Genomic DNA, 12,607 nt, shown 5'->3' with positions numbered 1-12,607 from the left:
CAAAGTGCCCACTGCCGGGAGGGCTGGGAAGAGCTTGGCTGCTCTGCTGAGCTCCCAGAGCGCTCCAGCACTGGTTTGTACCGGAGCCCCAGGTGTTCCCACTTGCTCCTTCGTGGTCTCCCCCCAGGTCACCCCACACACTTCTCGGTAACACACGCAACATGTGGTATTACAAACACAGAAGTTGGAGGGGAAGGCTGCTCTGCAGGAATCGTAAGTGTCCAGAGTCCTTTTAGGCCCTGGTCCGTTGTGTGTCTTCACCTAGTCTGGTTTGGGGTCTTCAGGCCTTTGTGGTTCCCTAATAGATGTAAATGGATATGACGCTGAGATATGCTTCTGGGTAGCATTTCAGGTACCCAAATGCTATTTTGGTTTTAGAACTAGGAATTGAAATTGTACCTGGCTCTCGAAATATCCACTGTAGCCTTTCCTGAAGGGGTGCTGGGATATAGGGCCTTAAAATCAGGATAAAAGCAAAGAAAAATTATGAGCACTTTTATATACTCTCCTACAGTCTTGCCCTCCCCCACCCCTCCTCTCCCCTCCCCTCCCGCCCCGGGGGCTGAGCTTAGGAAACCACAGATTCAAGATGCATTTCAGTCGGGGAAGAGCAAGGAAAGTAGAATAGAGCAAGCTTGGAGGACAAAAAGCAAACCACAGCAAGCACCAGAATCTGCCTCGGTTTGAGCAGTTTTATCTGACCTAGCCTGCCTGACTCCGGCACTGGGCGAGGCAAAAGGCCCGTGTAATAGGCGCTAGCACCACTCTGCCGGGGGCCAGAACACTGATTGTAGTTGTCAGTTGGGTAAAGAGTTTCAAGTTCTTGGTCAGCAATAGTACAACTATAGGAGTGTGTGCATGGTTCATTCCTTCAGCGACCATTTACTGAGCTCTTCCTGTGTACCAGACCGTGGGATTAAAGTTTCAGCTGTAGGAGAGTATGTGAACGCTTTTATAGTTTTTCTTCGTTTTTATCTTCTGTCTTGATTTTAAACTTGTGATTTTTTTTTTTTTTTTACAGTCACAGAACACAAAACTATGTTTCACAACTTACAAAACTGATTATTCTTTAGGAATTCTATCATAGCTTGGTTACCAATTTTATTTTTTCTGAGAAGTTGGGAGAAATGTACTCTGTTCCCTCCCCACGTCTCTCCCCTCCTTCCCTTTTTGTCCCTGGGGAAAGATCACCTCTGACCTCAGGGAGCCCTAAGTCTCCCTTCCATCATATATATTCATGACAAGGCTTCATCTGCTAGACAACCCACTCCATCAACTCAGAGGAGCCCCATATGCCCTTAGTTTGGCTGTGACAGAGCAGCCCGAGGAGAAAGAGGGCCCCAGCTTGGCAGGCCGGTGGGTCCTCTGCCCTACAGGGATATATTTCTGAAGTAGTTTCATCTCATTGCAAAACCTGTGACGTTTTCCATGCAACTGTGGAGAGCTAGGAATTGACCACAGGCCCGACACCTACGGGAGGTAGGTGTTGCTGGCTTGAATGCCCTTCAGTTGACTGGGGTGGGTGTTGGGGGTAGGTAGGTAAGGGTTGGGATATCTAGGCATAGCGGGCTGAATAGCTCTGAAGGCTTGTGTGCGCCAAGGCCCCGATGGACCTGCCCACCTGCCACACCGTCTCTCCACACGTGCACAGGCCGCGCACACCTGCGGCTCCACGTGCCGCGGCCCCCGCGCAGGTGCTGTGCTGCTCTCCCCGCTCTGCTGGCCAAGAAGTTCCCACTCGTCACCTCTCCCCGCCAACTCCAAGCCCCCCGTCTCAGCATCACCTCACCTTCCTCACTCCTTACCCCACAGTCCTGCCTTTCTGCCAGCCCAGACTTCTCCAGATTAGAGCTCTCTAGGGACCTGGTCCTTTTAAAAATAAGAAGTAAAGAAAAGAGAGGAAAAACAGAAAGAAAGAAGCAAACAGAAGAATGAAACTGGACCGAAGTGGCAGTGGTGCCTCGAGCTATCTCACTGCATTACAATGAATATGGACTCTATTAAGCTCCGTTCTGCCTGTTAGTGTTTCCCTGGGCAACACAGCCCCCATATGGCAGGCATGCAGCAGATTAGGGGAGGCCCCTGGGCCTCATTGAAGGCCGGGGGCGTGATTGGCAGTTGAGCCTCCTCCCTACCTCCCCCTACTCCTCACACTTGACACTGCCTGTGTTTATCTAAAGCGAGGAGGGGGGGCCATTTGGAAGGTTTTTGTGCTGCTCTGAGAGAAGGGAGAGGAGAGGGGAGGGGGTTGCGGAGGAAGGCGGTAGAGGCGGAGTGGGAAGGGGCAGGGAAGGGGGGAAGGCCTCATAAATATTCAAGAGGAGCGGTGAATGGGGAGAGAGAAATAAAGCAGATGGAATTCGTGTTAAAGAACAGCACAATCACCCTGTTTTGAGCCCTCCGAAGACAAAAAGAAAAGGGACTGGCCTTCTAGGAGTGTGGAAGCTGCGCTTATCCAATTAGCAGGGTTGTCAAGTTGAATTTATATGGAATGGGGTGGGGGGATTGAGAAGCGAGTGCAGAAGAAAGGAAGTGGTTTTTCTTTTCTCTCTTTTTGCCAGTTTAGCAACAAGGTTTGTGGGGTTTTTTTTCTCACCTTTCTCTCTTTAAAGGTAGATCTAAAAAAAAAAATCTCTTTAAGGAGATGAGGCCATTTTCAGGAAGAGGTATATATGACGAAGAAATAAGACTCCCTAGTAACTTTTTCCTCAAGTGGTGGAGGCGGGGGAGAGGATTAGATTTGTCTAGTGGGCAAATCAAGAGACCAGACCTTCTCTTTACTCGAAGGCAGAGGGGGCTTCTCTCTGGGGGGATTCCTCCCCAGAGCTAAGATGCTGTGTCCAGACTCTTCCTTTCCCCTTGCCTGGATGGTAAAGGGGTCTACCTACCTCAGAAGAAATAAACTCTGTCCATGTTGTTAAGCAGCTTGTTATAAATGGAGTTCAGTGTGAATTAGCCCAGGTTTAGCTAATCTCCCCAGAATGCCTCCCTGCTTATATATTCCCTTCTCAAACCACCAATAGTTCCCCTCTGTCTATGGTGTTAATTTCAGACTCCTTTTCCTAGTCTTCCACGGCATGACCCAATCTCAGTTTCCTCCCTTGTCTCTTTTCATTCCTCTAGAATGGTCTCTAAGCTGGGGGCTCCAAAGGGGAAATATAAGATATTCCATTGGGGCACTGGAAGAAAATATTAGAGATTCTCTTATGGTTTATTTCTATCTACAAAAGGAATAGGAAAGAAATTCAGCTTTCCTAATATTTAATACTGGGGTTGACAGTCTTTAGTCTGTATGTCGGGCAATGACGTGTTGCAACAGAGAGATCTGCGTTTCTCGGAGGGCTTGACAGTGGGGACCTCACTCGCTTGATCATTCACTCCCCAGTTTTCTTGTTCTCTGTTAAGTGGATTTGTAGATTATGTTATTTAGTTTTAACTAAATTAACTCTCACAAAAGGACAAGTAGCTTAAAAAGATTGCTGCAAAGAAATTGGGTTGAAGAGTGTGCTGAGAATCCAGCACATGCAAACAGGATGAAAACAGCAGAGCTGACCCTTTTCAAGTCACATTAGGAGGTAGAAACAATAATAATGGAATCACATCTGATGAGAAGTGAACAAATTAATTAACATTCAAGCAGACCATTTGAAAGAGATTACATCCATATCATTAGTGATGAATCTAATCCTAAATAGACTTTCTGCCTTAAGGTATTAGCTTCATGATATTAGAAAACAATCGTGATTAACAAGTCATTAAAAAATGTGGTTTCCCTTCTACCTACTCTTAAATTTTAGTTTGGCAGTATTGTGCATTTAATTTATAAATAAATATGCATGTATTAGGATATTCTGGGAGATTTGCCCAGAGTATTTTTCTCAGGATAGAGCAAAATCAGAAAGGTTAGGAGACCACTTTCCAGATAAGCATCTGCTTGATGTACCACCCTCCAAACAGAACTTTCCCACCAGGTCAGCGTCACCCTCTGTAGTGCCCTCCGGCTCTTACACGTGCACATATTCTAGGAGGCCCAGTTTCAAACCCACTTATCCAGAAAAACCTTTCCTGAAGGCCTGAAATTGAAAATGCTCTCCCCCCTCTGCTCATTTTCCACTTCCCATTTGCGACTAAACTGATATCCATTAAGGTTCTAGAGTAAAGAATGCTAAAGTTGTTAGATGAGAGTAATTTCAAAACCTCAGTGGTTTTATGCAACAAAGGTTTATTTCTTCTCCTATCATAGATTGTGCTGTCTTCCATCTCGTAGCTATGCCTTGTGAAACATGGGATGTGGCCCACTGGCAGTGGGAGGAGGGAGAACCAGCCCCCCAATTCTCTTAACTCTCTTGGTCTGGAAGTGACCCAGAACATGTTCACTTACATGTCATTGGCCAGTACTTGTCACCTGGCCCTAAGCCAACTGCAGAGCAGGCTGGGAAGTGGGGAGCTTATGGATATTTGCCGAGCACTGGCTGACTTACGTTCCAAGCTTTTTTTTAAGCTTCTCAGGACAGGATCCATCTTCTAGTACAGTGCTTGCGTACTGTCTTCTATATGGCAGATCACAGTGATTTTTTTTCTTCCCAATAATAATAATGATAATAAAATCACAATACACACAGTCTTTTGTTTTTGGGGGTTTTTTTTCATTTTATTTTTGGCTGCGTTGGGTCTTCATTGCTGCGCGCAGGCTTTCTCTAGTTGCTGCGAGTGGGGGCTACTCTTCGTTGCAGCACACGTGCTTCCCATTGCAGTGCATGCACGGGCTCTAGGCGCGCGGGCTTCAGTAGTTGTGGCACATGGGCTCAGTAGTTGTGGCTCATGGGCTGTAGACCACAGGCTCAGTAGTTGTGGCGTGCAGGCTTAGTTGCTCTGCGGCATATGGGATCTTCCTGGGCCAGGAATCGAACCTGTGTCCCCTGCGTTGGCAGGCGGATTCTTAACCACTGAGCCCCACCAGGGAGGTCCCCTACACATAGTTTTTTAATAGAAAACATACACAAACTTTGGATAAGGAATAGGCTAGAAATATATTTAGGGGCTGGCTAGAGCATGGCTCATACTTAAGACCATCAAACCATTGTTGTTCTCCCCTGTGTGATGTCAGAGTGGTCTGGGTAGATGTTCCAGAGATTAATCTTGAACTGTATTGCCTAATGTGGTAACCACTAGCCCTGTTGGCTAACTTAAAATTAAAAATTCAATTCCTTAGTTATATTAGCCACATTTAAGTATTTAATTGCCACAAGTGCTAGTGGCTACCTAGCATCTTGGACAGTGCAAATATAGAACATTTTCATCATTGCAGAAAATTTTATCTAAGACATTCATGTAAAGAACAGTAAGAGATTCTTCCAAATTAGAATTCTAAATGGTAAAAGAATGAAAATGACCACACAGAAAGTTACTGTTATAGATAATGATCCAGGTGACATTTTTATGCCTAAGGAAGTAAATTCAAGAACATTCTAAATTTAGTTCTAAAAGCAGTTTTAAGCAGTTGGTTAATATGACCCAGAAACAATCTTCTGGGAGACAGTGTCAGGGTAGTGGAAAGAGCACCAGACTAAGAGTCAGGAGACCTGACTTGTAGCCCTGGATCTCTCTTAACTGGGAGACCTTCTGCAAATCACTCAGCCTCTCTGCACCTTGCTTTCCTCGTTTATAATACCTGTTAGGTGTTATCCAAAGCTATTAATTTTTCTGAGGTCCCTCCTGATTTAAAATGTTTCCCTTTAATTACGTCTGGGGGTAAAAACTGTTTACATTAGAAAAAAAATGCCCTTTCTTAAATCCTTCTCCTAGATCTGTCTAAACCCACATATTCAGCTGAGAATTAAATTCACTTGTTTGCCCAAGATTTCCCCCAATGTCGGTCCTCTGTGCAGAAGTACCACCCTCTTTCTTGAGGCCAGAGGGCTGCCAGCCCTCACCCTCCAGTCACTTGGCATCACCTTCGCAGGGCAAAACTTCTCTCTGCCTTGGAAAAGGCCAGTCTTACTCCACAGAATTGGGAACACGTGAAAAACATGTAACTTGGGGTCAGAAATATTCCTTTTTTCATCTAGCCAGCCCCTCTCAACCAATGGAACAAGAATTTTGTCAGATCTCATTCTTGCCACTGGAAGAATGTTTTTTCTTTTTTTGCGGTACGTGGGCCTCTCACTGTTGTGGCCTCTCCCGTTGCGGAGCACAGGCTCCGGATGCGCAGGCTCAGCGGCCATGGCTCACGGGCCCAGCCGCTCCGCGGCATGTGGGATCTTCCCGGACCGGGGCGCGAACCCGTGCCCCCTGCATTGGCAGGCGGACTCTCAACCACTGCGCCACCAAGGAAGCCCCTGGAAGAATGTTTTTAAGAAGGACTCTCTGTGTTACCTGCTAGATCACGTGCTCTTCTGTGTAGCTCATCTTGTTAGTGGTCATAGGACATCCACAGGGTGTGTTTGGCATTTTAGACCGTGGAGGCTTCTGTCCCAGAGAGCTGTAGTGGCCTGGGTGATCAGGGGATGAGATGTGGCCTTGGGTGCCCTTGCCTCCCTCTCGTTCCTGCCAGCCCGCCAGCCCTCTTGGGAGAAGGTGGAGCTGGCCTACTTCTGCTGATGATCAACTCTCAGTTGTTTGTAATTTTCTCTCGCAAAATAAATACTCTAAGGCTGTAATTTCTAGTGCTTGGTCTCAACCTTAGACATGTATTCTGCTGCTGTTGTTTTTGGAAAGTTTTAAAAACGTCTGCTTGGAGATTATTTCAGTGGGAACATGTATGTCAGCAGTTCAACTTCTCAGATGCATTTTCTTTTATTTTTTGTGTCCAAGTAACCCTTAAAAATAGAAAGTACCTAGGCCTCAATGAGGAATTTATGTCAAGAATTCGTTTTCCCTTCTCTCTGCTTTTTTTTTTTTTTTTTTTTTTTTTTGCGGTACGCGGGCCTCTCACTGCTGTGGCCTCTCCCATTGCGGAGCACAGGCTCCGGACGCGCAGGCTTAGTGGCCATGGCTTACGGGCCCAGCCACTCCGCGGCATGTGGGATCTTCCCGGACCGGGGCACGAACCCGCGTCCTCTGCATCGGCAGGCGGACTCTCAACCACTGTGCCACCAGGGAAGCCCCCTTCTCTCTGCTTTTGATTTTTTTTTCTTGATCTCTTTTTCTGAGAAAATGCAGAAAAAATAAGAAGGATCTAGACCTACCTTGCATTGCCAAGAAAATTAACAGGCCTTACTGTTGCCTTCACCCACTTTTGAAATTGTACCTTGTTCATTTCACAGTGGGACAAAGTTACACTGCAGTTAGGTACTCCAGTTAAGTCCTACTTGCCTTTTTTTTATTATTAAAAAAATGTTCTCAGAAACCTGCATTTTTGGAACTATTTTTCTAGACCAAGCTCACTAGGTAACTTCCTCCAGGAAGCAGCTCAGTTTCCCCAGCTGCTAAATAAGATGCATAATAGCTACGGTGATCCCCCCGCCTCTGTATTTTTGTCACGGTTCTGCTTTGCCGTGACGGAGACCCCATGTGTCCTGCTTTGCGCTCACTGAGTGGTATCTGCTTACAACTCTGTTGTGGGAGTTCATGAGTTAACTCCTTTCTCCCTCTTTGGACACCTGCTTCCTCACTCCCTCTCCTTCCTCAGCTACATTTTTTTCTCCTTTAAAAGCGGGATGGTGGCTGGCAGCAGTAGTGGGGTCTGTTTCTATTTTGAACCTTATAAATTATCCAGGGTGCAGAAGTAACAGGAATTGTTTGGCTGGCCCTCGTTAAGCAGGAGGGGGTCTGGGCTGAATTTCCTCAGTAAAATCTTTGTCGACTTTACAACCCAAACACCTCGGTGGCCACTCTGTGCTGGGATAAGAAACAGCCCTTCTGTCCCTTTGTCTGCTTGTCTTCTCTCTGCCTTTTACTACTTTGTATTCATTCTGTCTCCCTGCTGCCTCCTTACTTTCCTTCCTTCTTCCTTTCTTGGGGCAGGGGTAGAGCAGGTGTGGGCAATCTCCTCAAGGAGTTGGGGAAAGAGGAACACGGCATGAGCAAGCAAGTTCCCTAAAATCCTGTAACTGGTCATTCATGCAGTGTTCTAGATAAATACGTTATTTCATTGGGGGAAAGTAGAGAATTAAAGCTAGTATCTGGATGATGGAGGGGACACCAAAGGCTTGCTTTTTGGTGTTTGTCTGTAACTATATTAATGAACTTAATGAACAGTGATTAAGAAACCACTGTTAAAATTCCTCGTTGTTCTACCTCACCCTATTCCAACTCTGTTCGTCAAGCACCCACTTGGTGCAGAGGGCTGGTAGAAAAAAAACATGAAAAGCCTACTATTGTGGTTAAAAGCACAGAACTTTGGAATGAGCCCAACCTGGGTTTCATTCCAGGCCTACAGTTATATGACCTCGGGCTAGTTACTTACCTTGTGGAACTCAGTTTCCTCACCTGTAAAGTGGGGATAATAGTCCCCACCATGTAGAGTTGTTCTGAAGATTAAGAGAATACCTTGTGCAAAGAGCTTAGCAAGATACCTATTGTGGTAACAGGCGTGTCCTCCCTCCCACCACGGCTACCCTCCCCTGCCATACTCACATCCTTTGCAGCTTCCCTTAACTTCACTTTGTTAATAACACGACCCTCTGATTTCCTGGATTGTCTGGAAAAGAGCAAAAGCTCTCTCTACCCCAAGAGGGAAAAACTTGTCAGGAAAAGCTTAAAATTTTTCTTTCAAACCTCTTTTAGAAAATGTCCCCTTGTTCTTCCCCAGAAGAGTGGAAGTCCTCTGATGTTGAAGACACAAGACAAAGGGAAGGATTAAAAATCAAGGGGAGGGCTTCCCTGGCGGCGCAGTGGTTGAGAGTCCGCCTGCCGATGCAGGGGACACGGGTTTGTGCCCCGGTCCGGGAGGAACCCACATGCCGCGGAGCGGCTGGGCCCGTGAGCCATGGCCCGCTGAGCCTGCGCATCCGGAGCCTGTGCTCCACAGCGGGAGAGGCCACAACAGTGAGAGGCCCGCGTACCGAAAAAAAAAAAAAAATCAAGGGGAAAGGACTCTGCCCTAGAAACCGTTCCGAACATCAGTGTGGGGCCAGGCCCTAGATCTGGTTTGGAGGGGTGCTTGTTTGGCAGAGCAGTGTAGCCCTCTTAACTCTCTAAGTAGCTAGGTGAAAAGCCAGAGGAGCTTGGAGAACGGAGAGGTTTAGGCAAATCTCAAGCACTCCCTAGCACAGGGCAAGAGCCTCGAAGCCCAGCCTCAGTCCTCTGTGAAAGGAGCCATGGGTGTTGAGAGGCCCAAGACCGGCTCTTACAACAGACCGTACAAGTAGCCAGAACTCCAGAGACTGGAGAGCGTAACACAGCTGTCAGCTGGGCAGCTTAACTACCTCCTATGACTTTTCAGTGGTGACTGTAAGTTTTTGAAAGAGTCGCTGGTTTAGATAAACTGGTCCAAAAGTGTTCGCATTTTGAGTATATGTCACCCTCCTGGAAATATACTATTACTATTGCCGCATGTGCACGATTCAGGAATATGCATCCACTGTCTAGATCATTGTGATGCTGCCTTCAGTTACCTGAATCTCACTCTACTGTCTCCCTGCCTAGCAGGGTGTTGGCACACCTTCCTCATTGGTCTCATGTCCTTTAGGTACAGCAGTGAGAACACAGAGGCAAGATCTTGGTTTCGGCTGTGACAGAAGTGTGTGTACATTTGCCTCTTTGTGATTTTGATGAATCTTTTAAACACCATAGCTTCAACGAGGCATAAAGAAATAACACTGTAGAAGGGGCGGAATTAAAGTTCTAGGCAGGCAATAAGAGGCTGGCTGATGATAGCCGAGATATGTCATCAAGCGGCCAGAGGAGCAGTACGGGCTAGACCCCCAAGGAAATGTTCTGGGTGGAGATGCAACACAGCAAGCCGTCAAGAGTGCAGATTTTGTATTTTCTAATTTCCTTTGTGATTTCTTCTTTGATACATAAGTTATTTAGAAATGTGTTAACTCCCAGTATTTGGGGCTTTCCTAGATATCTTGTTTTGTTGGTTTCTAATTTAATTCCATTGTGTTCAAGTAACATACTCTGTAAGATTTCAGTCTTTTGAAATTTTATGGCCCAATATTTGGTCTGCATTTGTGAACATCGCATATGCACTTGAAGAGAATACTGTTGTTGGCTCTAATGATTAATGAATGTCAATTAGATCAGGAAGCTTGACATTGTTATTCAGATCTTCTATATCCCTACAATTTTTCATCTAACTGTTCTATCAGTTATTACCAGGGAAGTGTCACAATTGCCACTATGATTATAAAACTGCCTAATTTCCACTTTAATTCTGTCATTTTTTTAAAATGTATTAGGCCTGTGCACATTTATGATTATACACTCAAGATGTGTGTGTTTCACTATGTGAAAATTTTATGTCACTAAAATTTAAAATAATCTGATTAGGACTCAGGGCCAAAAAGAATGTGTATAAAGGAGATCCTCTGAAAAAAAAAAAAAAAGATCTGGCAGAAGACCAAGATAAAAATGAAATTGTCTATTAAAAAAAAATGTACAGATTTTGTAGAGATGGAAAATACCAGAATTTCAGCACTAGGGGATGGAGAGAAGAAGAGGGGCCTTGGCTGAGTGACTTTTGTCTGTGTTTGTGTCTGGAGTTGAAGCGGTTAGACAAGCTGAGGAGGGTTGGTAGGTTTCAGGAAATCAAAGAATGTTGACAAGGATGTAGGTGAAGAGCTGGGGTGACTCAAAACAGGAGATCTTTCATGAGCCTCTGAGACTTTAGGATTCATTCATTAGTAGCATCCCCTACCTGAGGGATGCAGCATGCATTCCGTATACTGTGACAGCACTGCGCACAGTAGTCTAAACTAGCAGCATGGTGTGCCATGTAGCCCTGGGCACCTAGCCTCCTGCAAGCAAATGGTAAAGAGAACTGCATCCTTTCCAGCATCTGTGCTGGCTACTCACTGCCCTGAGCCTGGGACACGGCTGCCGGTCTCCGCCTCTCCATGTCCTGGGCTCTCCTGTCCTCGTTGCTATGGGTGCACTGGGCAAGGCTCTGGCCTTCTTACCATGACATCACCTTCTAGCTCAAAGGGGCAACTTAGAAGCAGCTTATGTTAGATGAGAAATGGCATGAGAGTGTTCTTTAGTCTTCCAACAGCCGGCCAGGTCAAGACTTTGAATGTTACCACCTGTGATGGAAGCAGGGGCATGGGGACAAAGCCAGGCCCCATGGCCACCACAGGGGTGCCCCAGGCATTCTTCCCACAGCCGTTTCTCTCTCTTTTTCGCAACAGAGTGTAGCAGGGGATTGCGGTACCTCTTTGAGTGACTCCTTTGGCTTATGGGACGTTGACACACCATGTCGCGTGGGATGATGATAACGCAGAGAGGAAAGAGGTCCGAGGTCACACTTGCTTGCCTCCTCTTGGCCACGGCCGGCTGCTTCGCAGACCTGAGTGAGTGTTTTCCTTGCCTTCTCGGTGGCCCTTCTGGGAAGAACACTTTGCTCCTAGTGTCAGAGGGAATCATCAGGCATTCTACAAGGACCCTCTAAAAAGGCCTCCTTCCTCCTGGATTTCAAAGAGCATTTCCTTCCCACTGGCCTTCAGGGACACGCTCAATGATACAAGATGAGAAATGATCTCAGTAACATATTGGTTGTATTTTAATCGTTTGAAACTTATACTAGGGAGGAGTAACGATAATGACTGAACTACCTTTTATTGAGCACTTAACTATAGGGCATTACAGCAGGCAGTTTACATGCATTGTTTGTCAGCTTTCCAGCGACGCTGTGAGACAAATATTATTAGTCCCATTTTACAGATAAGAAGCTGAGACCCCAAAAGGCTAAAGTTCCCTGGCTCAGAAGCAGTGGCACTGGGATTCAGACACAGCGCCTGTTCAGGTCCAAAGCCTGAGCTCTTGCCTTCACACCACACTGCCACTCCAGTCTACTTTCTGGGGAAAAGGCCAGGTTGGGGAAATGGACCCGAGGTCAGCAGAGCTCTTCAGAGAAAGGTCAACTCCTCTCTGGGTTGCTCAACTCTGAAAGGCTGCCTGGGTGCGGTGCTTCTGAGCAGGTCATGCTGTTGGTTTCTTGGGGGCGTCAGTTCATCGCTACATGCCTGTTCTTCCTCCAGACGAGGTCCCTCAGGTCACTGTCCAGCCTTCTTCCACCGTCCAGAAGCTCGGAGGAACAGTGATCTTGGGCTGCGTGGTGGAGCCCCCCTGGATGAACACCACCTGGCGCCTGAACGGGAAGGAGCTGAATGGCTCGGATGATGCCCTGGGCGTCCTCATCACCCGCGGGACCCTCGTCATCACTGCCCTCAGCAACCACACTGTGGGACGGTACCAGTGTGTGGCCCGGATGCCTGCAGGGGCTGTGGCCAGCGTGCCAGCCACCGTGACGCTAGCTAGTGAGTACTGCTCCTCTGCCCCCTCCCATTCTCTCTCTGTCCCCCACCCCAATCAAACCCCCTGTCATCAGTCCCACCATAAAAGGGGCCTTGCCCGCTGACGTTTCCAATCAGAGAGTGGTGGCTGCCCAGTAATCTCCAGTGGCTGGGGACCTTTGTGCTCTCTGAGTAGAGGCAGGGTCTGG

General features: G+C 47.0%; 1 protein-coding gene across 8 annotated transcripts in view; it reads left to right on the top strand.

Moving 5' to 3' along the window:
- BOC (BOC cell adhesion associated, oncogene regulated) overlaps positions 1 to 12,607 on the top strand; it is a 261,869-nt gene that overhangs the window by 209,483 nt on the left and 39,779 nt on the right. For all 8 annotated transcript variants that reach the window (XR_010943738.1, XM_067738890.1, XM_067738889.1 and 5 more), the window contains 2 exons: positions 11,295 to 11,456; positions 12,144 to 12,422. Coding sequence is in view for 7 of the 8 variants with exons in the window: in XM_067738890.1 (XP_067594991.1) it covers positions 11,360 to 11,456; positions 12,144 to 12,422 (376 nt within the window). In the remaining variant the exon portion in view is untranslated. The remainder of the gene's footprint in view (positions 1 to 11,294; positions 11,457 to 12,143; positions 12,423 to 12,607) is intronic.

This window comes from Pseudorca crassidens, chromosome 5 (assembly GCF_039906515.1).
Source record: "Pseudorca crassidens isolate mPseCra1 chromosome 5, mPseCra1.hap1, whole genome shotgun sequence".
NCBI lineage: Eukaryota > Metazoa > Chordata > Mammalia > Artiodactyla > Delphinidae > Pseudorca > Pseudorca crassidens.
This window is presented reverse-complemented; position numbering and strand designations above follow the sequence as displayed.